At 42.8% G+C, this 25,236-nt stretch overlaps 4 protein-coding genes and 2 non-coding genes across 7 annotated transcripts; 1 reads left to right on the forward strand and 5 right to left on the reverse strand.

Annotated features, from left to right (window-relative positions):
* Window positions 1–581: 581 nt before the first annotated feature.
* loxl2a (lysyl oxidase-like 2a) lies at window positions 582–16,641 on the forward strand. Its single transcript, XM_057030337.1, has 14 exons — window positions 582–740; window positions 2,132–2,431; window positions 4,161–4,333; window positions 9,379–9,587; window positions 10,389–10,605; window positions 10,693–10,876; window positions 11,664–11,815; window positions 11,899–12,066; window positions 13,413–13,578; window positions 13,775–14,015; window positions 14,170–14,285; window positions 14,417–14,553; window positions 14,648–14,759; window positions 15,728–16,641. Exons 2-14 carry the CDS (start codon window positions 2,149–2,151, stop codon window positions 15,796–15,798), a joined length of 2,229 nt encoding a protein of 742 aa, XP_056886317.1. The 5' UTR covers window positions 582–740; window positions 2,132–2,148; the 3' UTR covers window positions 15,799–16,641.
* r3hcc1 (R3H domain and coiled-coil containing 1) lies at window positions 15,002–18,859 on the reverse strand. 2 transcript variants are annotated; one of them, XM_057030340.1, is made up of 8 exons: window positions 18,326–18,859; window positions 18,107–18,244; window positions 17,518–18,007; window positions 17,253–17,428; window positions 17,106–17,176; window positions 16,922–17,017; window positions 16,728–16,830; window positions 15,002–15,615 (listed from the first exon to the last, which is right to left on the reverse strand). In XM_057030340.1, exons 1-8 carry the CDS (start codon window positions 18,421–18,423, stop codon window positions 15,582–15,584), a joined length of 1,206 nt encoding a protein of 401 aa, XP_056886320.1. In that variant the 5' UTR covers window positions 18,424–18,859; the 3' UTR covers window positions 15,002–15,581. The 2 variants fall into 2 exon arrangements, with proteins under 2 accessions (XP_056886320.1, XP_056886321.1); XM_057030341.1 differs by having other exon boundaries at window positions 16,691–16,830.
* Window positions 18,860–18,988: 129 nt separating this feature from the next.
* golga7 (golgin A7) lies at window positions 18,989–21,201 on the reverse strand. The gene is made up of 5 exons (XM_057030361.1): window positions 21,043–21,201; window positions 20,358–20,480; window positions 20,054–20,206; window positions 19,839–19,940; window positions 18,989–19,690 (listed from the first exon to the last, which is right to left on the reverse strand). Exons 1-5 carry the CDS (start codon window positions 21,049–21,051, stop codon window positions 19,643–19,645), a joined length of 435 nt encoding a protein of 144 aa, XP_056886341.1. The 5' UTR covers window positions 21,052–21,201; the 3' UTR covers window positions 18,989–19,642.
* A 741-nt stretch (window positions 21,202–21,942) lies between these two features.
* Window positions 21,943–24,324, reverse strand: rplp0 (ribosomal protein, large, P0). Its single transcript, XM_057030358.1, has 8 exons — window positions 24,183–24,324; window positions 23,800–23,907; window positions 23,523–23,698; window positions 23,212–23,299; window positions 22,771–22,917; window positions 22,496–22,681; window positions 22,272–22,412; window positions 21,943–22,156 (listed from the first exon to the last, which is right to left on the reverse strand). Exons 2-8 carry the CDS (start codon window positions 23,851–23,853, stop codon window positions 22,004–22,006), a joined length of 945 nt encoding a protein of 314 aa, XP_056886338.1. The 5' UTR covers window positions 23,854–23,907; window positions 24,183–24,324; the 3' UTR covers window positions 21,943–22,003.
* Window positions 22,996–23,126, reverse strand: LOC130525117 (small nucleolar RNA SNORA63). Its single transcript, XR_008950381.1, has one exon. It is a non-coding gene; the product is annotated as a small nucleolar RNA SNORA63 (small nucleolar RNA).
* LOC130525118 (small nucleolar RNA SNORA63) lies at window positions 23,362–23,490 on the reverse strand. The gene has a single exon (XR_008950382.1). It is a non-coding gene; the product is annotated as a small nucleolar RNA SNORA63 (small nucleolar RNA).
* Window positions 24,325–25,236: the final 912 nt, after the last annotated feature.

Raw genomic sequence — 25,236 nt, forward strand, 5'->3', positions numbered from 1 at the left:
TATTTCCTGGAATAATTTAGGCTATGTTTGTGATTTCTGTGTAACTGTTTTATATTTACGAAGGCAACAAAACAATTTTAAGCATTTGCTAGGGACCTCGTCCTCACGTTATAAGCGTCTTTTGTCCACACGGGGGCGCAGCGGCTTCACAAATATGCTGATATTTTCTGAGCACGAGTTTATTTTGTCGTTCGTTGGGTATTCATTTATTTTTATTTACCGTACAGCTCTACTTTACAGCTATTCTATTGTTACGATAGACGCATGTTTGGATCTAATTTTTGAGATGTAGTGTGCATGCGGTCGTCGTAAAATGTTAGATGTGTGTTATTGTTAGAAGAGGTGTATTATTTCTCAGCAATATGTAAGAAACAAGATATTGTATTGGTTCAAACTAAGCGATCTTGTGTAAAGTCTGTATAAAGTTGTTATCTAACAAAGATATTCTACATAATAGCGACCCCGTCGACAGCTCAGGTGTACCGCCCTAATGTTTTTGTAACCCTGGTGACTTGGCGGAGAGGGCGTGTCCAGGATGCTGAGGCGGCCTCTGATTGGCTGATCAGCGGTGCGGGGCGTGGTCGATCACCGCGCGGCCAGCTGCGGGAGAAGCTAAAAAACCAGCCAGGGGAGCTGAAAAAGAGACAAAAAGACCTTCGGCTTCACATCAATCCTCCCCTAAAAGTTGGAAGCATCAAGGTCGGCGTGTCGGGAAGGCTCTGCAAACACTTTCTCCTAATGTGAGTATTCTCCCGCTTTATCTCGTCCAAGTTTGTGCGTGCTGCACTTTAATATATGCTGCAAGTTTGCAAAAAATGCGATTTTTTTATTTTTAACTTGTTCTACTTGTTCCATAAACAACCTAAAACTTAAAAGGTGTCAATTAATTTGCATCTTTTTTTGGCTTTCTCTTCCGTTCTAAATGTTGTATTATTATATTTTATAGTGGTGCACACCCTCACACGTTAACAGGATTCTATTATATTCTAACGTTGCATTAATGTAATCCAGTCCAAATTGCCTCAATGGTGCTGATACTGGGATGGACTCTTCAAACTGCGCCGGCTTTGTGAAGACTGTGTTGTGGTTAGTGGTTTAGGAGGTTTCCGTTGGTTTCTTAAAGCCTCGGATTGCTCAAGAGCATTGGCAGGGATTGAGAAAGAAATGTAATATGGGGAATTCTATGATTTTCCAGTTAACAGGATCCCATTTGGCTAACTCTCACTGACTTAGTGTAAATGTCCTTAGTGTAAGTCCTGGCTGCCTGTAGCTGAAAGTGTTAACTGTAAATTCCCTTCTATAATGAGGGTGTGACTCAAGTTCTGTTCTAAGAACATAAATACTATGAACAGTAAAAGGTGCGATACTACTTTTTAAATACTTTTTGTTTTTGACAAAGGTGAGAAGTAGAATAATTTAGACAGTCTCCCTGAAATCTGGCAGAATAATGTCAACTCTATAATCATGAGACACTCCACATAATTGCCAAATACTAATATCACATTGAATCACTAATTCTACCACAACAGTGCCTTTACTGGAAAGATAAAGTAGATGTTTCCCCTTGATTCTTGTATGCATGCAGCCTGAAAGTTTACTGACTGTGTTTCTCTGTGACTTTGCCTTTTCCAGCCTGTGAAATCTGCAATTTGTTTGGCTCGTTACTATGACGCCTGCTCTGAAAACGACCCCCTCCTCTCACTTTGAGGCCTCTTCAACTTTCACTGTCTTATTTAAATGCCTTTACTGCACGAGTCTTTTTCCCATGGGGCTATTCTGCCGTGACACGCCACGAAACATCGGCGTGAAGTCAACGTTTTCCCTCTGAAGCTAATTTACGCAGCCCTTCAGGCACAGGGCAGCCGATGAATGAGAGGGGCAGCACCCAATCTGGAGGAGCCCACATTTGCTCTCCATTAGGGTGTCATAAAGTCAGACAGGAATGCTCCCAGCAACATAACCTTCATTCTCAACCCTCACTTTCCAAACAGCCATTATTGTCACTAAACCTATTATTGTCAGATTGTCAAACACAACGTTCACTCCCCCTCAGTGTAAGTGTTGGTTTTTTTAAACAATTGCCTAAAAAGACATCCAGTCGTAGTATATTTGTGTTATTGTTTCCATCCAGATCCATTGGTCTGCATCATGCTGCCTTCAGGGTCCATCCTCTGTCTCTTGTCAACGTTTTTTTGCACATGGGTGCTGTGCAATGCCCAGTCAGACTCTGGCACCCCGGTGATCCAGCTACGTCTCGCTGGGGACAAGAAGAAATACCACGAGGGCCGCGTAGAGGTTCTCTACAACGGGGCTTGGGGGACAGTGTGTGACGATGACTTCTCCATCTCAGCTGCCCGCGTGGTGTGTCGAGAGCTTGGCTTCATGGATGCAGAGTCGTGGTTTCCCTCGGCCAAGTACGGAAAGGGAGAAGGTAAGAAAACTGATCTGCTGTCTAAAGCCTGAAGTATTTGTTTTTTCTTGCAACCTCCTCCCCTTTCATACACTCGATGCACATGTGCCCCCTCTGTCTGACCGACTGGGTTCACCATTCCAGAACTGACACAATCATCAGTTCTGGATGTTGTGGGGAATGGAAACAATGAGCACGTAAACCAGACGCTCGCATAGACGTAATCTCATCTCCCTCCGCTCTGTCACAGATCGTGTTTCCATTGCTGTAAAAGCACTGATGGGATTCACAACCCTTAACCTCTGGCTGCTGCTGGTAAATGCCAGTTGGTAGCTTTTAATTAACTCAATGTTCCCTGTAAATGGCACATGTTTTCCCACTGGGGCCGCCACAGACAGTAAGCCACTTCAGAAGTAATTATCTCAGTTACTTGCATCCCAAAGTACTGCAGTCATTTTAACAACTTCAAGATTGGGCCTGTTATTTCACAAGAAGAAACTAAGCAATGGCTTGTATATGGCTGTGCAGCTAGACCAACGTTTTCACCGCATTTTTACTCTCGATTATAGTATAAAAATGGGGGCATCTGGGATTGGTTTTGGTATGCACAACCACTGTTTATTCAAAGACACTCTGGATGTTGTAAATTTACATAACTGAGGGAAGAGGGAGTCTACTTTATCGTAAAGGTATGCAATCTTTCACATTGTTAGAGCAGAGAAAACGTTCTAAGGTAATGATCATTTCCTGGTGACTATGTGTTCACTGTGCAGCAGAATATTTTTGAAAGGAGAGTATTTGAAGACCAGACTCACTGCTCGTGCACAACCTGAGACTGAACTGAAACAAAGCTGTGCAGTCACTCCCGGATCGGGATTATTTTCCATTTGCCATTAAGATGAACAGTACTGTCAAACAGGCCACCAAGTGTTTCAACTTATAGATATAATTACATAATAAGTAAATTAAACCAAAACAAACCTCGCTATTTGGGCGTTAGAGGCATTTCTCTGCAGGGAGTTGTAAATCAAGTCCTCAGTTTCCTTTAGCATTATTTACATTTACAAGAATTGTTGGATCAGCCTAGGATTATTTAGTCCTTCTTAGAAATGGAACTGTCATTATTTGAATTATTCAACCTTAAGCAGTTGTCTTAAAGTGTCAATAAAATTTTCATGACAAAATCTCTGCAGCATGTCTCCTTAAAATGTAACCACAGCAGTTTAGATTTATCACAACTGGTGGGGCTTAGGGAGCATTTGGGAACTGTTGCTTTGAACTCCAGAGAGACCTGACTCCTCTTTTCCAAAAGCAAATGTCACGTCTGTGCCAGAAGTTGGCTTCGGTCGAATCCAGTCTGTCACTTTCTCGGTATGATGGGGATGCTGCTCAGAAAACATCTTGAGCGCACTGCTGGCCATTTCCATGACTGCAGTTCTGCGGTTTTCCTCTAAGATGATTCAGAACAACCAGCTGTAGCATTTGTTCCCCGTCAGGATGACATTTGCCAAACACGTTTTAGCTGAAAGCAGGAGGCAGGTTAGTGGGAATACAAACATATCTCTGTGTCAGCGTAAAGAAGAATGTAAAAAAAACCCACATGAATTCATCTGTTAGGCAACATTTTCATTGATTCATGGAATTTAATGTCCCTTTTAAACTTGAACCAGGATGTTGACCAATGTGAAATTAAAAGGAAAAAGGAAATTCATCCCCTGCATCTATTCCAACCTTTTGCTTGTCATTCCAGGCCATATCTGGTTGGACAATGTGCACTGCACTGGTACAGAGACGAGCTTGGCTCAGTGTCCGTCCAATGGCTTCGGAGTGTCGGACTGCAAACATTCAGAAGATGTTGGAGTGGTGTGCAGCCCCAGACGCATTCCAGGCTTCAAATTAACCCAGAAGGGCGGTAGTGACGAGGTAGGTGCCCATAAAGCAGCATGTTCACCGTCAAAACCTCCACATTTAGAGTAAGCACTGTACTCTGTGTTTATCTGCCTGTGATCGCTTCATCACATTTAATAGCAGTCAGGTAGCTAAACGCACGGTAAATGTAAACACGCGTAAACCTGAACAGATGGTCAGACGTCATCAGTCGCTGCTACGCAAACGTCTCCAAAAGAGTGATGTGAGAAAAGGGCCACGTGTTTTCCATCTATGCACAGACCAGCGTTATACCTGGAGCCGCCGTGTATGGACACATCAGACAGTGGTTCATCTGTGTAGATCTCATCATGAAATCAGCGTAATAACCCACAAGTTAGCTTTCCACAAGTGGAGACACAGTGTCGAGTTTCCACAGCACCACTCACAGCGGCCTTGCAGGGCTCCTATGTGTCTCTCCCTGCGTTCGTCCTGCCTGACCCCCGCTCCGCAAACTGGATGACTCACGCAGGAACGTCAGGATAGAGAAAGCCTCCTGTTCCAGATCGAAATTCAGCATGGGTTTGTGGACGTGACTGATGGGGGGGACAGAGATTATGAACTTGTCAGTGAGCTAATAAAGGCAAAAAGTCCAACGTGTTAGCCGAGAGGACGGACTGTTCTCGAAATCACCACGTCTGCTTTGTTAGTTAATGATAGAAATTGGCAGAATATTTGGCTGAGAGTTAGGACACTAGGACAACATGGCCTGGGAAGAACATCTGAAACGTCTGGGTATCTTTCTCATGCATAGTTCTGTCATGAGAATTGATTAAATGAGATCAGAAAAGCCTTTAGTCATGAACTCCTGAGCCAAACACAGAAGATTTTCTTTTTTAACATGTATATAAGTAGCACCTTAGTTGCTTATTTGTCTTGTGCATTTAGCATTTCTGGGATGTTATTGTAGCCATGTCCTCCACCCTGTAAATATTTCCCAAGTCTGGCTGTAGCCTTTCAAGTGGCCAAGGAGAGGTATGGCAAAAGGTGTAGCTACACCTCTTTAACCATGGCTGGCCTGACGTCAGCAAAGGGCACACTGTTCTCCACAGGTTCACAGCATGAATCGTCAATCTGTGCTCAAAATTGGAACGTTAACGCTCAAAGCCCTTCAAGAACACTTGAGCGCCAAACAAGTGATGTTGCTGATGTTACCAAGAGGGATGTCTAGACTTTAAGGGGATTTTATGTGGAAAACGGCTACTGTGAACAGTAACTGTAAGAATTCCTAATGGAGGTTCTTATCTTATTGTGATCCATCTTAAGACCGTTGGCGAGAACGCACGGCCACACATTTTGCCTTTGGCCTCATTTCTTTTTATCTGGCCCTGTTTCACTTTTCTTATCGCATCTCCTCCTGTTTTTATCCTACGATGATATGTTCACTGGTGGTTCTTTTAACTTCATCACAAATTCATTGTGTGGAAACTGAAGCCAGAGAAGTTGTTTTCAACTGTTCCTTCTATTACAAGCAGCTTTTCACACGGTTTCATGTTGCAGTAAGGTTTTTTTTTGTGAGGCGCACATCAGGAGAGGCTTCACAACGTGTGGAAATATAAGAAAATAAGACTAGAACAGCTTATTCTCGTAGGCTGAGCTGAGACCACAAATAATAGCCTACTGAAACCATCGGCCATTAATGAAATCAGCAGCCTCCTGTGGATTTAAAGATGATCTGAGTTTTTGCTGAGGAGATCTTTTTTACACTGGCTTGTTCGGCCGTATTTTATCCAGCCTGTGTTGCTTTATGTGGCACATCCTGTTTATTTTTCATTTCTTTCAGATGAAAACAGCTCTAATGCAGGACAGAAAGCAGGGTCCTTACAGGACAGAACACACGTGCTGGAGCGACTGAAGCGCCTCAAGTGTTTCAGGTTATTTCAGTTTTGCTGCAGGAATTCTTTTGTCTGTGTTAAGTTTAGGCTGTTTAGACTCTAACACACATGATTGCCATTTGTTTGTGGGCAAGGACATTGTGACATAAAACTCTCTCAGTGGTGGGGAGAGCTAGAAATTTGCTCTTGGTGTTTTTTCCTGAGAAAAGGATAAAGGAAAAAGAACAGCTGCACCAGTTGTAATACATGAATGCAGCAGTTGAAAACTTTAACTCCTTGTGATCGAAACAGGGCAAAGGTCGCGCTTCCTCCTCTTCTGTTGTCTGTTTACAGGCCGTTCAGTTCGGCTGCCACACAACAAACGGCGGACCGAGCCAACGCTGCAGCCACTTCCCACGCGATGTTGCAATAGGCTTCTTAGGAGGAGAGTGATCGAGGGGAGAAAAGGTTGAGGAGTGTCAGACGGCTGCCTCTCCTTTGTGCACAGCTCTATGTACATACCACGTGTCCAACAGCTGGGTCTCACTGCAACCTTAGCCCCTCTTTGGGCTGCAGAGGGGCTCAGATTTGACTCTGATTAATAATGCGTTGCATAATTACTTCAGATGCTATATTTCCAGCGATATACACACACAGGAAGCCATGAGTTAGACACATAATAGGCTACAAATGGGAATATGTGCGGTATTTAACACAGCCAGTTGTGCTCCGCAAGGTCCAAAACTTTAGTTATGAAACATTTGTGTGCAACTGTGCACTGGCTCACTTGCAGGGATTCCAGATGCAAGACTCTCTCTTCCCCTCACACACACAAAGGTCCCTCCTTCAGGCAAACGGGGGGCCAATATGAGGGCTGAGGCAGATGTGAAAGTCATTTCAAAGAGCCTCGCTGTAGATGGTGACTTGATTATCAGTCACACTCACCGTTTTTTATAAGGTGGGCTGGTAGGTGGGCGGGGGGGCAGGTGGGTGGCTGCACGTGCAGATGAACGTGCAGCGGGGGTGGCAGGGTGAATAAACGGGTAGATTTGTACAATAGTGGAAGCATTAGTCAGACCCTGGCTAGACCAGAAGTTCTCACGTGTAGTCACAGAACGGGGTCCAGTCAGAAAAACAGGTCTGCTCACAGCACAGAAATAGTTTAGCAGCAGCCAAAACACACTTTAGAGGATGGTAATGAGTTGGAACTGAAAACTTTTAAACATGACCAAAGCATGCCACTTTATTTTTAAAATATTCCAAGAGGCACTTTTGGCGACTGCCAACAGTGCAGGAAATTCCAGCCAAATATTAAAATGGTGAATTTGGATGGCTTGTGAATCATTACTACACCACAGTCAGGGAGTGACTGTAAATGAAAGGTCCACCTCAGCATGACATGCAGAATGGAAATGCCTCCATACCTCCACCGCACAGTAATAACTGCCTGAAATATAAAGTTTTAATGATAAACCAGTTCAGAAACCATATGAGCCTTACTCATACTAGCTCTACAGTGGAGTTTGCAGTGCATGCATGCTGACAACGTCATGTTAACTGTTCCGATTTGGCTGATATTAGGATATTCTTTCCCTTAAAATGGACAGATTTCCAGCATTTTCACTTGGAATTTTCAAATGTTTATTATCAAGCATGAAAAAGGTCCCATGTATCCCCCGCCTGTGCTGTGTGTTGTTTATTAGTAATTATTTGCTTTCCTTTTTTAATTAAAGGAAGAAAGAATTGCTGTAAAAGTGGCCACTGTGTCACTTTGGCCATCAGCCAGACTAGATTATGATGAGTTTATGTCTGGTCTGGTTTGGGGAGTGGGAAACGCCTGGACTGACTTTCCTGCATCGGTGCCAAATGCAACACCGCTCAGAACTACCTCAGTACCCCAACTCACGTTAACCTTGCCCCCCCCTCTCCCGTCCTGTCTGGTATTTTTCACTTCACGCCCGATTCGTTATTCATTTCTTCCCCCTTCTGTAAGCAAACAAAAGCAGGTTTTGTAATTGAGAGGATGAGCTACATGACTCCGGTCACGTTTCCTCACCCTCCCACGTTGTGCTGATGGAAAACCCTCTGTCATGCTATGACCAGCAACAATTTCCCCATGAAAGAGTGGTTTTTACCCACTAGCTGCTGCAGTGAGGGAGGGACTGGGGTCACGATAGGAACCGCCTGACTTGGCCGTGGCTCCTCCTGCATTGCACTCTTGAGTATTTGGATACTTTGAACATTCCCTCAGGCTGACGCCATCTCAGGAAACCACCCTGTGGGCAGATGTTTAATGTCTCCGGGAGATTTTCCAGAGTGTACTTTTAGTACAGTGGAGAAACTGCCTGTTACAAAACTACCGAGCTCAGCATCTGTAGAGCAGATCACCAGACAAGAATGAACTGCGGAGCTAATTACGTCGCTGGGTTCCCATAAAAGCCCAGAGGTTAAAGGTTACTGTTCCTTCCCTGATTCAGGGGCTTCCTGCACGGATACTGTGGCAGCGAGGGCTTGATTGAATAAATAGCTTTATAATTCCCCATTTTTGAAGATGGGTGCATCTTTGTTTAAAGCCACTGCAGCGTCTAGCTTTAACCCTTTGTTTTTTAATTAAAATTCCATCACTTTTACAACATCAGTCAAGCAGTGAAAGCAAAAGCTCTTGAAGAAGACCGGTGGTTTTTCTTTCAGATCCCCTAAAGGAAAATCTTTCTTTAAGCTGCGCTGGCTTGTTTCACAGTTTTTTTTTCCCGGCGCATTTTTCACGGTGAAATTTGATCTGCGTGGATGTATGTGTCCCATATGACACACTGAATGACTTAACTTCATCTAATTCTTCATTCGTGAAAACCAAAAAGGCGTTTTTCTTTGTTTTGACGTGTTGTTCTGGAAAAGGTGACTACAGTGGATGAAAATTCCAGGCATTCGTTCACCTTTTCTTTGAGGCTGAACAAGTTTAAACACATATTTCATTTTCAGATTTTTCAACCTTCTCTCACAGAAACAAATAATTGCCACTGAAACCTGTTGAAAGCATATCTTTAACGAAAGCTAATGGATCAAACATCAAATGAAACCTGAATTCATGTTCTGACACATCTGAGGTGTCCATTTATGATTGATTAAGGATTTTAGCATGTACTCTTGGAGGTCCTAGAGTTTACTCAGGTGTGCTAGCATAGCCTTGTGATGCTATACATCAAATTTGTCTGTTGCATTGTTACTCAGGGTGTGATGGTCCATGTGGAGGACGTACGGATCAGAGCTACTTACTCCCACAGGAAAAGGATCCCCATCACCGATGGCTTTTTGGAGGTGAAAGAAGAAGGCAAGTGGAGGCAGATCTGTAACGAGGATTGGACAGGGATGAACAGCAGGGTCATCTGTGGCATGTTTGGCTTCCCTGGGGAGAAACGTGTCAACCTGCGGCCATACAAGTGAGTAATCCAACGTCCTAATACATTGATAATGCACTGAGTTCTTTGAGCTTTTGAGAAAATTACATAATGACCCATGGTATGCTCGTCTTTACAACCGATCGCTGAAAGGAAACAGACTTGAGGCTGGAAATTCTTGAACAAAATCCCAAATATTTCCAGGAGAATACTGCAGAACCGAGTCCAACCTAATTCAACCTCAAAATCAAGACAAGAAGCACAAGATTATTCATTTAAATAATGTCAGAGGAGTAAACATGCAGGATGATCTGTTTAAAAGATGTGTTTATGGATCTAACTGGGTTGTGAACAAAGAGGGAAGCAACAAAACCCAGTATAAAGGCCCAGATGGACGAGGGGCTGTGCAGCTTAACTGTTGAACTGCCCTTGAAGAGGTTACTAAATGGTGGGTGCACATTCCCAACAGATTGATTTGCAGCCTTGGGATGAACGCGGATATGTACTGGTGAAAGATAAATATTTCTTTGACCCGGTGTGACATACACTTTTCTCCTAGCCGTCAAATCTAAAGTCACATTTGACATCTCTTCACAAATCACTGTTTGGCTGTTCTGCAGCTGTGTTTGCAGCAGCTGTCTGAGGCTCAGACGCTCTCATTCTCTAGTGTCCTTGTGTTCCTGTAGTCAAGTAGGCAAGCCAATAAAATATTAAATCATTTCCACGACTTTTTGGTCTAAATAGACTAAAGTGTCCCACTAAACTTAAAAACTACAGCTTGTTTTTCGTTTGCCAGTGCTGTTAACTTCCACAACATTGTTCTATTCTCTTGTACCGTTTCAGATTGCTGGCTAACCGACGCAAGAAGAATTATTGGGGTTTTTCTGTCAACTGCACCGGCAACGAGGCCGACCTGTCCGACTGTAAGGTGGGCCGAGAGATAGAGATGAAGGGCAATCTGACCTGTGAGAAGGGCATGCCGGTGGTGGTCAGCTGTGTGCCAGGGCGGACCTTTGCTCCCAGCGTCAGCATGGGCTTCAGGAAAGCTTACAGGCTGGAGGTCAGTGTGTGGCGCCATCAGAACAGCAACGTTTCCTCTTAGTATCCAAAATAAATCCATTCACTTCTGTTGGGTTGTTGTATGCAGCAACCCTTGGTGCGTTTAAGGGGTGGAGCCATGATTGGTGAGGGCAGAGTGGAGGTGCTGAAGAACGGCGAATGGGGCACAGTGTGTGATGACAACTGGAACATTAAAGCTGCCACCGTGGTCTGTCGCGAGCTGGGCTTCGGGAGCGCTAAAGAGGCCTTGACAGATGCTCGGCTGGGACAAGGTAAGTTAGTTCTCGACCAGCGGTATAGCTCAGAAAAAGGAGCAGTCAAAACATATTAAGACCGACTCGACATAGTCCGTGTCCAAACACAACTTCGCAGAGGTGCTATTTCCAGCTGAGTAAACCTCTGCCACATCAGTGCCTTCACCCCCAGAATGTGGCCCATTAATGTCCATATCTGTAAAATATTCAGCACAAACATACCACCACATTATAATAATCACAGAGTGCAACAGTTGCTGCTTTCTCCTATGCTGAAAAGTCACACCAAATCACAAGGGGGCTCATTTTCTGACAAATAAAAGTGCCTTCATGGGATTCAGAGGAGGCGGCTTCGTGTTAAAGAGTACCTGGGGTTAGTCACAGATTCCTTCAGGAGCCAGCCAAGGGATTCAATGGTTCAGAGAGAAAGAAATAGCTGCCAATGGCAAGAAGAGGGATTTATAAATCTGTCAGACTTGAAAAGCTCACTGTGCTCTTCCTCTTCCTGGATTTATGTCTCTCCATCAATATTTGGCTGTAGTTTCAGTGCTCACATAACTGGAGATGGTCCTCTTTCATAACCGTACAAGATAGCCAACTAAAGGAGGGGTTTTTTAAGGGGCCCAGCTTGTAAACAGCCAGTAGGACAAATAGGGTTAAGTATTTTAAACTTAAGGACATTGTAATCAGCCCAGCCAAAACTTTTACTTCTTTTGTGTTGCAGCCAATGAGATGATTTAAAGAGTATTCCGTCTTTTATCCAGTCTAGTTTATATCTTAATGGGCCCGAGGTGTTTTCCTGCAGGAATCGGGCCGGTTCACATGAACGAGGTGCAGTGTTCTGGCTTTGAAAAGTCGCTGACCGAGTGCCACTTCAACCGCCAAGCTCTGGGCTGCAGCCACGAGGAAGATGCGGCCGTGAAGTGCATCGTTCCTGACATGGGTTTCACCAACAGAGTGAGCAGCCTTTCTCCAACAGCACTAACAAAATAATCAGGATGAATAAAAACAAGGGCTTACGTTTGTGTGTCTTCCTATAGCTTCGGTTAAACGGGGGCCGTAACCCCTATGAGGGCCGCGTCGAGGTGCTGACGCACAGAAATGGCTCCCTGGTTTGGGGCACAGTGTGCAGTGACAGCTGGGGGACAATGGAGGCCATGGTGGTCTGCAGACAGCTTGGCTTGGGTTTTGCTAATCACGCTTTCCAGGTAAGATCTACTTCTCAGAATAAGACTTTTAGAATGAATGAAACAAACTATTCGTTTGAAAAAAAAAAGTCAGTACTTTCAGAGTATGTAGGAGTTGAAAAATTGCCAGTCAGAATCACAGCTTTAGAGCTACATCATATATTCTATTGCCCATCGGAGGAGAAGCCAGCTTAGATGCCCACATTTGTGGATGGAAATGGAAATGATGACAGCACTCTTGGCTGCAGAGGCCCCTCACTCACTCTAATGAGGCCCTGCGGAGGCACGTTACTGTGTTCAGTGGGTCAGGGAAAGTAAACCTGTGACATAAATGAGCTTCAACTGTCTCTGGGGGCAAATGGGGCCTGCTGTCATTAGCTTTTTGAAGTTTAGTGGAGTTTTCCAAGCTTTTTCCAAATTTTTCTGCAGCCTGTGGCGTAATGAGTTCATTTATGTTCACCTCCTGTTTGCTTTTTAAAGGAATCTAAAGGTCCCCAATTCAGTCAGGAAGTAGAACACTGGTAAAGTCCTTTCATTTTTAATATTAATTTATCCATTTTTAGGCCAAAGTGAGAGCTGCAAATCTACTGGTCAGGCATGTGATGTGGCTCTGGAAAGGACGTGCACATCTGGGGAGGTGCATTGATAACAGCAGAGGAGTTAATGAGGGAACCTTGGACAGGATATGAATAACAGTTTATCTCATTCGATTCTGTACGTGACAAATATGTAAACTTGTAAGGCACAAACTTGTAAACATGTCTGTGGTCGTTGCCATCGTAAAAGTGTTCCCTTCATCTCCACAAGCTTGAGCTGTGGATGGCGTGTTCAGGAATAATATGTGCTCGTGTCTTGCTCACCCACCCTAGAGGCCGTCTCTGCCTGGCGTTTTGATATTTGAACAGGCAAATCCCACAAGCAGATGGAACAAATGAGCCGCGGCCTCACCGCACAGCTGTACGTCCGTTCCTCTCAACCCAGCAGTATAGATTTCCTCCCCCCTGCCTTATTTCCCCCAGCTTGGTCTGTTTCCCATGAATCCTCCACATTTTCAGATGATGATAGGGAAATAATGTTGTAATTGGGCTGAGTCAGCACACTGAGGACAGTAGTTTGGGAGGGAGATGGGTAATAAAGGATAGAGTTGAGAGGACCTGAGGTAACATATCGTTCAACTCTACTCAGGAAGGAACTTGAGTGAAATGTCCCAAAATACATTTATAAAACTGTAAAATGTGCATTTCAGTCCCAAACGTGAGAACGATGGACACGATCTATTGTAGTTTTGAATGTCTAAAGGTTTTGGTAGTTGTCAGAGCAGGCGTGGAAATCTGACCTGTGCAACCTTTCTCTGTCTCTTTAATCAGGAAACACACTATTGGCAAGGAGATTCCTCAGCTGATGCGGTGGTGATGAGCGGAGTGAGATGTTCTGGGACCGAGCTAACACTGGATCAGTGTTTGCACCACGGCAAACACATAAACTGCCCCAAAGGAGGGGGACGCTTTGCTGCTGGAGTCTCCTGTACTCAGAGTAAGAAAACCTTTTAGTGGAAGGTGTGACTGCCGGAAGAGCATCTTTAAAGATTAATAACTACTGGAATTGTAACCCAGGTCCTATTAATAGAGCTTCATGGCCTACTGGGGCACTATAAATTTGTTGCACTTGATTCAGATTCAGAGCTTGCTGTTGCTAACCGCTGGACTCTGGGGTTCTGTCTGCGTCCCAGCTGCCCCAGATTTGGTTCTCAATGCCCAGGTTGTCGAACAGACCACCTACTTGGAGGACAGACCCATGTACGTGCTGCAGTGTGCCCTGGAGGAGAAGTGCTTGTCCAAAAGTGCCGACAATGCCGACCCCAGTTCCTACCGCCGCCTGCTCCGTTTCTCCTCCCAGATCCAGAACAACGGACAGACAGACTTCAGGCCACGGGCGGGTCACCAGTCCTGGGTCTGGCACGAGTGTCACAGGTAGGACATCGAGACAGCGTCAATTACTGTGTCTCTACAGTGGCAAATGTAAATGCAGAGTCCTATACATAGTGTGCAAAACTCCGGGTGTGCCTCACATACTTGTGTGTAAATAAAGGATATTTTCAGCATTGTGTTGTCTCGTCTCATCCAGACATTTCCACAGTATGGAGGTTTTCACTCACTATGACTTGCTGAGTCTGAATGGCACCAAAGTGGCAGAAGGACACAAAGCCAGCTTCTGTTTGGAGGACACACATTGCGACGAGGGTGAATACAACTTTTACACCATTATTCTACCGACAACTTTTAATCTCTGACATACAAAAATCATCAGATTCATTTAAAGTCGCTGAATAAAAGCACTTCTGATTTAATTGAGCAATGTTGAATGTTGACAGGAATCCAGAAGAGATATGAGTGTGCAAATTTTGGTGCACAAGGAATTTCAGTCGGTTGCTCAGATACCTACAGACATGACATCGACTGTCAGTGGATAGATATAACAGACCTGAAGCCTGGTGACTACATCTTTCAGGTAAAAAAAACCCCAAAAAAACCTTATCAGTCAAACTGTTCCTGTCTTAGTTTAACTTTATTAACTTCTTTTACTCTATTTTTCCATCTTCCAGGTTGTAATAAACCCCAACTATGAGGTTGCAGAATCAGATTACACCAACAACATTATGAAGTGCCGCTCTCGCTACGATGGACAAAGGATATGGACATATAACTGTCATACAGGTGAGGCCACCATCTGTGAAATACTTTAAATATTTGACTGTAAGTGCTCTAATCTTGACAAAATGTTTGAGAACGACATCTTCAATTCATCGCATTGTATGCAGTGCCACCTACTGGCACTAGTCAGTAAAGCAATGGAATTCTGTATTATTCTCTTTATTATTTCAAGTTTATAAAAGATGTGATGGGAAACTATGGAGTGAGTTGCAATTGTAACATTAGGCATCTTTTAAGATACTGAATACATTGTAGACTTTTTTATTTATTTATTACAACACCAGCCTAAAACTTTTCATTCAGAACAATTGCACTTTTATCATTAAAAACTCTTCGCAAAGTAACATGAAACAGTTAACAGCCCACATCTTTTTTTTAAGTACTGTGGACTGAGAAATCTCTTAATATTTACTATTAACAGGTAGACTGTGATTTACAGAGAAAACATATTTAATAAAAACAAACCATCCTTTTAATTACAACTATCTACAAATGACGGCTTCAGTCAGAGATTAAACATCTGTAGTGGTGAATGCGTGTTACATCCTTCTATAACAGGGTTGGGAACAACATATACAAATTTGACTACAAAGATGGCGATTCCCTTTGAAAACCACACTTAAAATCCACTTGAAACTTTTCAAATCTACATGCAAACATATGTGTTTCCATTCACGCTTCGAACAATAAGCTGCCTGAGTTCCTCAAGCTCCTCTTGCCTTCAGCTCAAGCATAGAACTGCAATGTGACGACCCACGCCGATGGACATGTCGGTAGGATAGGCTGCTACGTCACCGTAAAACCTGGGCGATCCGAGGGCTTCTGTTAGTGAATGACAGCAGTCCTCTGTGGGGGTTTTCTGTGGGGAACAGGATCATGTTATTAATAAAAGGCATCACCATCCCTGATGCTAAATCACCCTCAACATTTGAGTTGTATTGACTCATTCATTCATATGTTTATGGTTACAGGTGGATCACTGAGTTCAGAGACAGATGAAACCTTCCCTGGACTGCTGACCAACCAGCTCTCGCACAGGTAGATCCAAAGAAGCGGACACTAAAGATGGATGGTCATGAGGAAACCGTATATTTTAACCTTCTACAACCACTAGTGGGCGCTGCACTGCTGAGCTTTTTTGGAGTAGTGTTGGATTGTTTGGAATCAGAGCTCAGTTGAATCAACAGAAAATCCAATAGAAAAATGAACTGCTTACTTATAAACTCCATTCAGCTGTCAAATATGTATATGTATCACTTAGCACCTTCATTGGGGAAATGAAGGTTTTTACCGGGTGCTTTTTGAGGAGAATATCAGGGAAAATACTGTGATGTGTGTTACAGTATTGGATAACTGAGGACAAAAGAGCAACATAATCTACGGCAACAACACAACTTCCTACATAGGATGAGATTTTGTTACAGAAACTGTAATATAGTCGGTAGATTATGGGTTTATTTATACATTTCCTGCTCTCTTGGTGCTAACAGCAGCTTCTCAGATTTGTTAATTGTTATTTTACATCGCATAATACCAGAATTAGGTGGGCAATTTTGGATTTGTGTTCGACATACTTGAGGTCATTTGTGAAAATGTTTATTTATTATTATTATTTGCATTAATACACAGGATTTCATCATCTGTGAGTCCCACACTTCTGTTACATAATTGTCATCATCAGGGATAACAAGTGCATTGTGGGTATACTATAAAAGCCACAAATCTATGTGAAAATGACTCATCGTTGTTCTGTAAATTATTATTTTAATGTAACAAACTGAAGCAGCCGTGGCTTCCATCATAAAAGGTACATGCTGTTTATTGCTTGACTTTTTAGCTTGTCCGCATTACATTTTTAAATCAATAAAAATGTTCGGATGCCAAACGTTGTGACTCTTGTGATTCATGCAAACAGAGAATAAACAAGTACACACCTGGGGTTGGTGTTAGTGATTTACGGTGTCTCAGTACCTCTGAACTCTGCTTTGTTTCTGCAGCCCCAGAGCCCTGGTCACCATCCGCTGAGCAACAGCACAATCTGTTTTAGGACGCACCTTCACTGGCTGAATAAACTCTGGAAAACAACAACAACAAACAACCATCTCGTTTAAAAATGAGAAAAGAAATTCTGTTTCTGCTTGTTTTAACTGAGCTGAATGAATTACCTGCCGACCGGAAGGCCTTGCCTTTGGCCTTTTTACCCCCTTCGGCCAGAGCTCTGGCCTTAAGCATCGGATGGACGATGGAGAGAGCATTGTTCGCTGGAAACATAAGTTTTACTTTTAAACATTTTTATTTTTTTAAGCTGAACAGCAGCCACCACATTCTCTGTAGCGCAGCGTCTCATACCTGCTGATTCGCTGGCGAAAACCCCCAGAGCGTGCGTGTCGTCGACCCACTTGATCTTCATTCCGCCGTTACTGAAGACGGACGGGAAAACTGTTTAAAAAGAGTTTAAAATTCTGAACATTTTGTATCGGATCTCACAGATTATACCTGTATTCTGTGAAGGCGTCCAGCAAGTCATCTTTCTTGAATACAGCTGGGAAATCGTAGATCTCGATGACGTGACGGAACTCGTCCAGATTGATGTCGACGCTCATGTAGACAAAGAAGTCGTTCTGAACGTGCTCAATGGAAACAGCCGAGGGCTCTTTCAGGTGCGTCTTAATCTGGCAGGACAGACACAATAACCATATTTAATTTTAAGAATAAAGGCTCTGCTATCAAAAAGAGTTAGTAGTGCAACAAGTAAGTTTACCTCTTCAGTTAAATCTGTGCAGGAAACACTTGAGGGTTCCGTGTCCTTCTCATCGTTCAAAGTCATATTAGCCAAGGACAACAGAGGTGGTTCCAGGACTTCGCCTGGGCCAAGTGCTGGACTGTCATCCAGATACTTGTGGACACAATCTGCTGCATTGAGATCCTCCTGTGTGGCTGTGGATGATGACTTTGTAGTTTCAGGCATGAAGGACTCAGATGATCTGCAGGGGCAACAACCTGCAGCTGGACTGGTTAAAGTTTTGTCTTCAGGGGGTTGTTGTGCGTTCTGTAATGACAGTCTCTCTCGCACTGCTCGTGGCATGTAGAGGGGTTTGTCCGGCCTCTTAGATCCTCTGTGACGTGCTTGGTTTGATGTTTTGGGTTTGGCAATAACCTTTTCCTCATGTTTCCTCTCCATACTCGTAGTATGTTCATCCCAGAAGCTGTTGCTGTCTGGGTCTGCATCCCCCTCATCATCATCATCAACCCTTCAGAAAAAAGAATACCTTCACACACTTTGAAAATACAAAACTGTAACGCTCATTTTACTGAATAAAAACCAGGATGAAGGGAAGTAGATAAAGTACCTGAGGTCAGCATAGCAGACCACCACTCTGCGGCACTCCCGCTCCCCTACAGAGAAGGTGGTGAGGTCGGGAAGCTCCTCTACGTGATTGTGAACCAGATATCTCAGTCTACTGGGCAGAGGTGGAAACAGGAGCACTCTGGGAAGACAAACACAACCTCATTGTGGTTACCCTCAGAAATAGAACCACTAGCATATTTAATTAAATTAGTTTACGTACCGCATTCTGTTGCTGTTACTGTGGAATGTATCCAATTCATCCATGACCAGATGCAAGAACTGACATTCTTGCTTTGGAAGATAACTATTGCAATTCATGGCAACGCCAGTGTTGATAGAAAAGGGTGGGTTTTATGGAGATTGGAAATAACTTGGAGCAATTCGTACTGGGAACTACCAGCGGCAGTGATAAATACTAACGTAAAGTCACATAGTTGAGCTATCCTGGTAGTGCATAATGACCGTTCATCAGAACACAGCTAAAACATTAAATTATTTTAAAGGTTAGTTAGATCCTTTTATGCTGATCTGATGACGCTTCTGGGCTTTCCAATGCCCAAACTGTACGATTAGTTCTAAAACACCAAGTTCGGTGTGATAAAAGAGTAGGAGATAGTAGTCCACGTGGAGTTACCTTGGTATTAGAAGAACTGTTTATAAATCGACTTATTTTTATGTAAAATGCGGTATGTCTGCACACGGGACTAGCAACTGGAGATGTTTGGTTGCTAACTTGTTAGTTTCCGGAAGGGGACTTCCGGTTCTGAATGTGCCTGTCGGGCCTTTCGAAATAAAAGCACGGTCAAATTTCACAACAAACAACAGCTTTTCTGGCCATTTTGTCAATATTTATGCAACACCCGTCAACAGAAGTGGCTCTTGATAATTTTGGAAAATGAATTTTATTTAGGGAAAACAGAATACAAGTAAGAAAAGTATACACCACACAGTTTAGACATTATCCGTGAAGTCCAAAGAATTTCCGGTTCGAATGTTACTGTGTGGTTATTAAAATAGGGATAACATTTTACATAGTGAGCCTTTTAAGAAAGAAGACAGTATGGAGGATTAAGTGTTGCACAATAACATGAACATAGTTATGTTTTTAAATGATGTATTACATTGTTACATTTTAACAAGCATATATATAAGCTACAAAAGTCTTTCCCCCCCCCATACGCCATTCCCCAATCAGAAGTCACTTTTATGTAAAGGAAAAACAAAACAAAATCTGTTTTTCTTCCACAAAAAGTAAAAATTAATTTCAACATGTCCTATTTCTATAACTTGGTGGCAAAACAAAATCGGCAAAACACTCACAAAATCAACACAATGGCACTATTGAACGTCACTGATTCATCATTACATGTATAAAAATATATAAAACAGAGGGATAGACAGCAAGTATAGAAGTTATAAATTACGAAACAAAAAAAAGATTAGACTATATAGTTTTCATCAAGCAGGAACAAACAGATGTCTGAATATTTGCAGCCGACGTGATGAAAAGAATCTGGTGTTTTTCCATGATGAGCATCTACCTTCCAGAACCAACACTTCTGTCTTCAAAAATTGTGATTTCAACCTAAAAGATATCAGGTTAAGGGAAACACACAAGGCTCACAAGCATAAATATGTGGAAACTCTGTAAATAGACATTCATAAAACAATTAGTCCATTCTGAATGAACAGAATGAAAAGTGTTTAGATCAAGTTTAACAGCAGAAGGATACGACTCTGAGGCCTCGCTCTATGGGGTCAGTCAGCAGCAAGCCCCTCGGCGCATATACCTTTTCATTTTGGTCCTTTATGTATTTGGCAATCTTCTTTAACACCTGGACATCAAAAAGTCCAAATATTTAAAAAAGGTACAATAAGTAAAGCAACATTTTATAAGTATAGGAATAAAGAAACAATCCAATTGTTTAGATGACTGTGGAGCATTTACCTTTTCATAATGTGTTTCCATACAGAGGAAGATTGTATATGCAGTTAAACAGGCAAGGCAGCCCTCCAAATAAGACTTCCCCCCCAGCTTCTCTGCCTCAGCATAAAGGTTGTTCAAAGTCTGGACAGTTTCTTCAAACTGTTGTTTATCAAGCTGAAATTGCATAAAGTAAAAAAAATAGCAAATTATATTTAAAAAGTTGCCTTTCTTGACACTATACAAGGGGGAAAGTGAAAAGCACACGATAAAAACAAATTGTTTGAATTCTACATACATGATGTAGAATCAACCAATATTGACATACCCTTGACTCAAGCTCAGAGGGGAACTTTGTCTGGAACTTGCAGATTGTTCCTGAGCTGTAGTCTCTCTGGATGAACACCTTGGATGAGACATTTGGCTGCTGGAGATTCTGCAAACTGTGAGTCTGGACAGAACGCAAAAATCATGGAAGTCAATCATCAACCATCATGATTGCACATCAGTAAACAGATCACTTAGCTACACTGCTACCGTTTAGTAGAATGGTGTTGTTCCACTACTTAAATGTAGGACCCAATATTTCCTGAAGACGTTTACATTCTAATATGTTTACTAAAAAACACTGGATAAATAAATAAATCCACACAAACGCTAGCTTAGGCCAGTCAACATTACAGCGACAACAGCATCTCCCCCTTGTATCCTATTAATACAATGACACTGCTAAAGTATGCGTTGTTTATATAATAATTTGTAAGAGAAATTTAAAAATGCCATCAAAACTACATAAGAAAAGAGATTTCTATGGTAGAACATTATCGTCATGTCAAGTAGCTAGCATTTGCTAAAACGGCGTTGCGTTATGTCCTCTTACGCCAAATTAACGTCAACATAAAGCAGAGCAACGTGATCTTAAACGACTAAAAGCTAATATTTTAACATATATTTATATCAGATCAGTAGAACATATTACATAGATCGTAAAATCATGAAAAACAAAAGCATACCTCAGCCATAATGGACGAGCCCAATGCTAACCAACCATCTGAACAAGTATCCGCTTCCGGTAGCCAGATGTGACTTCCGTTCTCTTTTTTAAAGAAATAAAAGTATTATTTTTTGCTTCCCTTTAACTCGTTAAAGCGCTTACACTTTTATATATACGCTTTTATTTATACTTTTATACGCTTTAGGAAACGTGTATAGGCGTTATGACTTTCAGAAATGTCAATTGGGACATCATTTTTACACCGTTAGTTCTGCCATGGCTTCATTGACATCAGTCAAAAAAAATCTCGGAATAAAATTTTTAGAGTTAATTGCACACCCAACCGTAGTTCTGGCTGAGCTGGGTGCAGTGAGATCCTCTGGAACATAACTTCAGGATGAGTAATATGTAAAACTCAATAACCACAAAAAGTTAATTGTGCAATCTCTCATATCATTAAACCTTAGTTACATTTGATAAATCATACAATTCCACACCAATTATCATTTACCTCTGCCAAGGGAGGGGTGAAGTTTCAACGATCAAAGCCAATTGATTTTCATCAGAAAGCGAACTACTATGCTACGTATCCATGCATTACTAGCTATAGACACTCAGGGCCACCTAATAAAGAACTGTTCAAGTACTTGTTAGTGAAAATTAGCCAATCGCATGGCTGCAAATCTTTGCATGGAGATGTGATCAAGAGACTTTGAACATGGCAAGGTTGTCAACAGGCTGGTCAAATTATGCAAGAAATCTACTGGGATTTTCTTGCACAAGCATCTCTAGTTTTAGAGATTGGTTCCAAAATGAGAAAATACAGTTGTGTAGATGAAAATAACCAATTGTGAGGCAAGGTTTATGTTCCATTTAGCATTCAGTTTACATTTTTTGCACAAAGTAAATCAAGGCAACGTGGAGTTTTACTTTTTTATTGAATCCTGGTGTGAACGATTCATTGTTGTATTTGATGTACTTTAGTCAAACAGGCCGAAACCCATGTCATCATCTGACTCTTCAGATTCTTCCTTGACCTCCTCCTTGGCAGCAGCTGGGGCTGCAGCAGTGACTGCAGCTGCTGCCGGAGCAGCAGAGGCAAATGCAGATGGATCAGCAAGGTAGGCCTTGACCTGTGAGAAAGTCAAATCAGTACTTTAGTTCCCAATTTGCACTAGAATTTTATAAAGAAGAACTAAAGGTTTCATCTATCAGTTGCAAAAGTTTAGTCATCCAGTTTGAGCGTACTTTGTCTGCCAGTGGGAAGGAGTAGTCAGTCTCCACAGTAACTGCAAGGACATTCTTGTAACCATTGATGACGGTGTGGGGCACTGAAGCCAGAGTAGGGTAGCCAATCTCCAGACACACACTAGCAACATTCCTCACACCCTAGGACACAAGTTTAACATCATGAGCATCGAACAGTGCAAAAAGGTAAACTTGATTCATGGCATGTATCATAGAACCCTCACCTCCAGGAATCTGGCATGCAGGGAAGCCTCTGTGATGTCAAGCACCTCAGGGCTGTACACGCTGCCATTGTCATAGACTTGCTGAATGATGAGTCCATAGGAGAAGGGTGAGATGTTCAGCATGTTGAGGAGCGTGGCCTCGCTGGCACCAACCTTGTCACCGAGCTTGATCAGACCAACATCACTCTAAAGAAAAAACAAACTCAGTTTCAATAGAGCCAAGTAGCCACACCCCAGGTTAATCAAGAGACACCATCATTTTGTTTAAAACTTACCAAGATTTCAATGGTTCCCCTAGAAATCTTGGTGGTGATACCCAGAGCCTGGAAGAAGGAGGTCTTTTCCGGACCAAGTCCAGTGTTCTGGGCGGGCACGGTCACATCACAAGGGGCTATCGCTCCAGCACGGGCAGCTGCAGGTACCTCAGATTAAACACAATCTAAATTACCCTAAAGCCTAGGTATAGAAGCCTTAAGTGGGTTTAAAGCATTGAAGGCTACTTGTCTGAAACCTTACGTCCCTGTCAATCTAGGGAAGTTGACTTGACAGGTATAGCGAGGAAACATGTCATTTTTTGCAGGGGGAACGACAACACAGCACTACACAGGCTGCACTGTAACTTATCCTGCATGGTTATCCTTAGATGTGATCGAATTAAAAATAAGTCACCAACTCTAACCTGTCTGCAGTATAACAAGCATGAATTTGATAGTTACCTTGTTGGCCAAAAGCAAGTCCCTGACCTCAGCAAGATCCTCCTTGGTGAAGACAAAGCCCACATTTCCTTTAATGTGGGGCAGAAGTCTGTGAAATCATAGAATAATTTTCAGATCCAGAAATCATTAACTGCTTGATGGATGTGGCGATTGTCCGAGACCTTGCGTCCCTGGTTGTCCAATGAAAGAGACAAACAGGGATAGCTGGAAACAAGTTAGTTTGTGCAGGGGGAACGACAACACAGCACTTCACAAGCTGCACTGTAACTTATCCTGCTGTTCTACAACGTCCACAAAAACAACTCACTCACTTCTCCAGGGCAGGATTGTTCTCCAGATGTCCACGGATGGCTTTACGCATCATGGTGTTTTTGCCCATCAGTACCACAGCTTTGTCCCGAAGGGAAAGGCGAATGGTCTGCATCTGCTTGGAGCCGACATTGTCCGCACCCACAATGAAGCATTTTGGATAATCATCCAGAAGTTTCTGAGAAGAAAAAGGGCAACATACTTAAGTCTAGAGGTGGGAGGAAACACAAAAGTTAAGATATTAATTTGACTTATACACCTCGCACAAACGCAACTTACGATGATTTTCAGAAAGTAGTTGGACTTCCACGTGGCCCTGTCTTCCCTGGGCATCTTTGCAGTGCTTCCAAGGATCGCTTAAGAGCTGGTTTAAAGACAAGGTTGTACCTGATTTCCAACAAAAAGATTCGAGTTACGGTATCAGTAAGTATTCCAACATGGTCGAAACAACGCTGCTAGGAGCTAACGTAATACGGCAGAACAAGCTAGCGTTAGCAGGCCGCGCAAGGCTTTTAGCATTTTCGTTTTATGGCGCAATAGATCACGTTTTTAAATAAAATACACAACGTAACCTAATAAACAATTACGCTTGATACATAGCTATGGAATTTTATGTTTGTAATCCTAAATAACCACCGGCTAAAACCGTATTAAAGACTCACCTAATTCACGAGGGTCGCGTGAAAGAAAGAGGAAGAGCGCCGACACGAGGAGGCTATATATGTCAGGCAAGTAGCCAATGACAGTGCAGTTATGGGCAGAGGCGGAAAGCGCTGCACCTATTGGATACTCACATTCGTCAATCTTTATGTTGCTGCACAACCGCCAATAACACAATAGTTCGAGAAGAAACTGATGATAAACCCATAATTTACACAAAAGCGTCAATTCTATTCATTTCCTTTGTCTCTGGGTTCTCTTGGTCTTGATTCGCTAAATGCTAAGTGGCTAAGTAATGGCTAAGTAATAAGAACGTAAACAAGTAATGTCGTAAACCGGAAATACTAGAGTGTGCGTCCGTTGCCCGTTTACGACAAAAGTCGGGGACAGGTAACGTACCACTTTAGTACGGTTATGTTTAGATTTTGGGTGTGTTGTATATGGTTCAGTTGCAAAAAGCAATCCGGAAAAAACTAGACGTGAATCAACACAACGCATGCGCCAGTTTTCGTTTCTTTTTTCTGCTTTCAAACCCGCAACAAGACACTGGCACTGATAACGGCAAAGTTACAGAAGTGTCTGTCTTTGCCGTGTGAATGGTTTCGCACACCGCCTATCAAAAATATGGTGCATCCGTCTGAGTTGCTTCCGTCAGAGGTATGGAACCACGTTTTTAGTTATCTGTCAGAGGCCGAGAAGTCGTGCGTCCGAGTAGCCTGCACTTACTTCAGAAAGCTAATAGACCACCCATCGCTTTGGAGGAACTGGTCAGTAGTTTTGGACTTTCCGGATGGCTCCTATTATCCGTTCTTCTGGGAAACTCTTCGACGAAGAAAAGTCACCGGTGTGGTGCTGAGGACCAGTAAAAGCAAGCACATCGAAGATGTGGCGTGGTCGCTCCCAGGTCTCACTACCCTGGTGATGGAGGGGTGCGACGCAACGAACCTCGAATGCTTAAAGAGCTTCAAAAATTTGAAGTCTCTGGCCATTAGAAGCGCTGATGTGGTACACCTGTCCATGGTGTCTCAACCCGAGCAGCTGACGCACCTCAGCTTG

Source organism: Takifugu flavidus, chromosome 4, assembly GCF_003711565.1.
Source record: "Takifugu flavidus isolate HTHZ2018 chromosome 4, ASM371156v2, whole genome shotgun sequence".
NCBI lineage: Eukaryota > Metazoa > Chordata > Actinopteri > Tetraodontiformes > Tetraodontidae > Takifugu > Takifugu flavidus.

Bases quoted from the DNA above. Each gene is read 5' to 3' on its own strand.
- rplp0 (XM_057030358.1), bottom strand. From the start codon at position 23,853: ATGCCCAGGGAAGACAGGGCCACGTGGAAGTCCAACTACTTTCTGAAA. The intron at 23,300-23,522 runs GTGAGTGAGTTG...ATGATTTCACAG, and splicing joins AACAATCCTGCCCTGGAGAA to ACTTCTGCCCCACATTAAAG. The intron at 22,157-22,271 runs GTACGCTCAAAC...ACTTTCTCACAG, and splicing joins CCTTCCCACTGGCAGACAAA to GTCAAGGCCTACCTTGCTGA.
- r3hcc1 (XM_057030340.1), bottom strand. From the start codon at position 18,423: ATGAATTGCAATAGTTATCTTCCAAAGCAAGAATGTCAGTTCTTGCAT. The intron at 17,018-17,105 runs GTATGAGACGCT...TTATGTTTCCAG, and splicing joins TTTCGCCAGCGAATCAGCAG to CGAACAATGCTCTCTCCATC. The intron at 16,831-16,921 runs GTAATTCATTCA...GTTGTTTTCCAG, and splicing joins CAAGGCCTTCCGGTCGGCAG to AGTTTATTCAGCCAGTGAAG.
- golga7 (XM_057030361.1), bottom strand. The intron at 19,941-20,053 runs GTAAATGCTCCA...TTTGATGTCCAG, and splicing joins TGGAAACACATTATGAAAAG to GTGTTAAAGAAGATTGCCAA. The intron at 19,691-19,838 runs GTATCCTTCTGC...GATATCTTTTAG, and splicing joins TAGAGCGAGGCCTCAGAGTC to GTTGAAATCACAATTTTTGA.
- loxl2a (XM_057030337.1), top strand. From the start codon at position 2,149: ATGCTGCCTTCAGGGTCCATCCTCTGTCTCTTGTCAACGTTTTTTTGC. The intron at 9,588-10,388 runs GTGAGTAATCCA...GTACCGTTTCAG, and splicing joins GTCAACCTGCGGCCATACAA to ATTGCTGGCTAACCGACGCA. The intron at 14,554-14,647 runs GTAAAAAAAACC...TCCATCTTCCAG, and splicing joins CTGGTGACTACATCTTTCAG to GTTGTAATAAACCCCAACTA.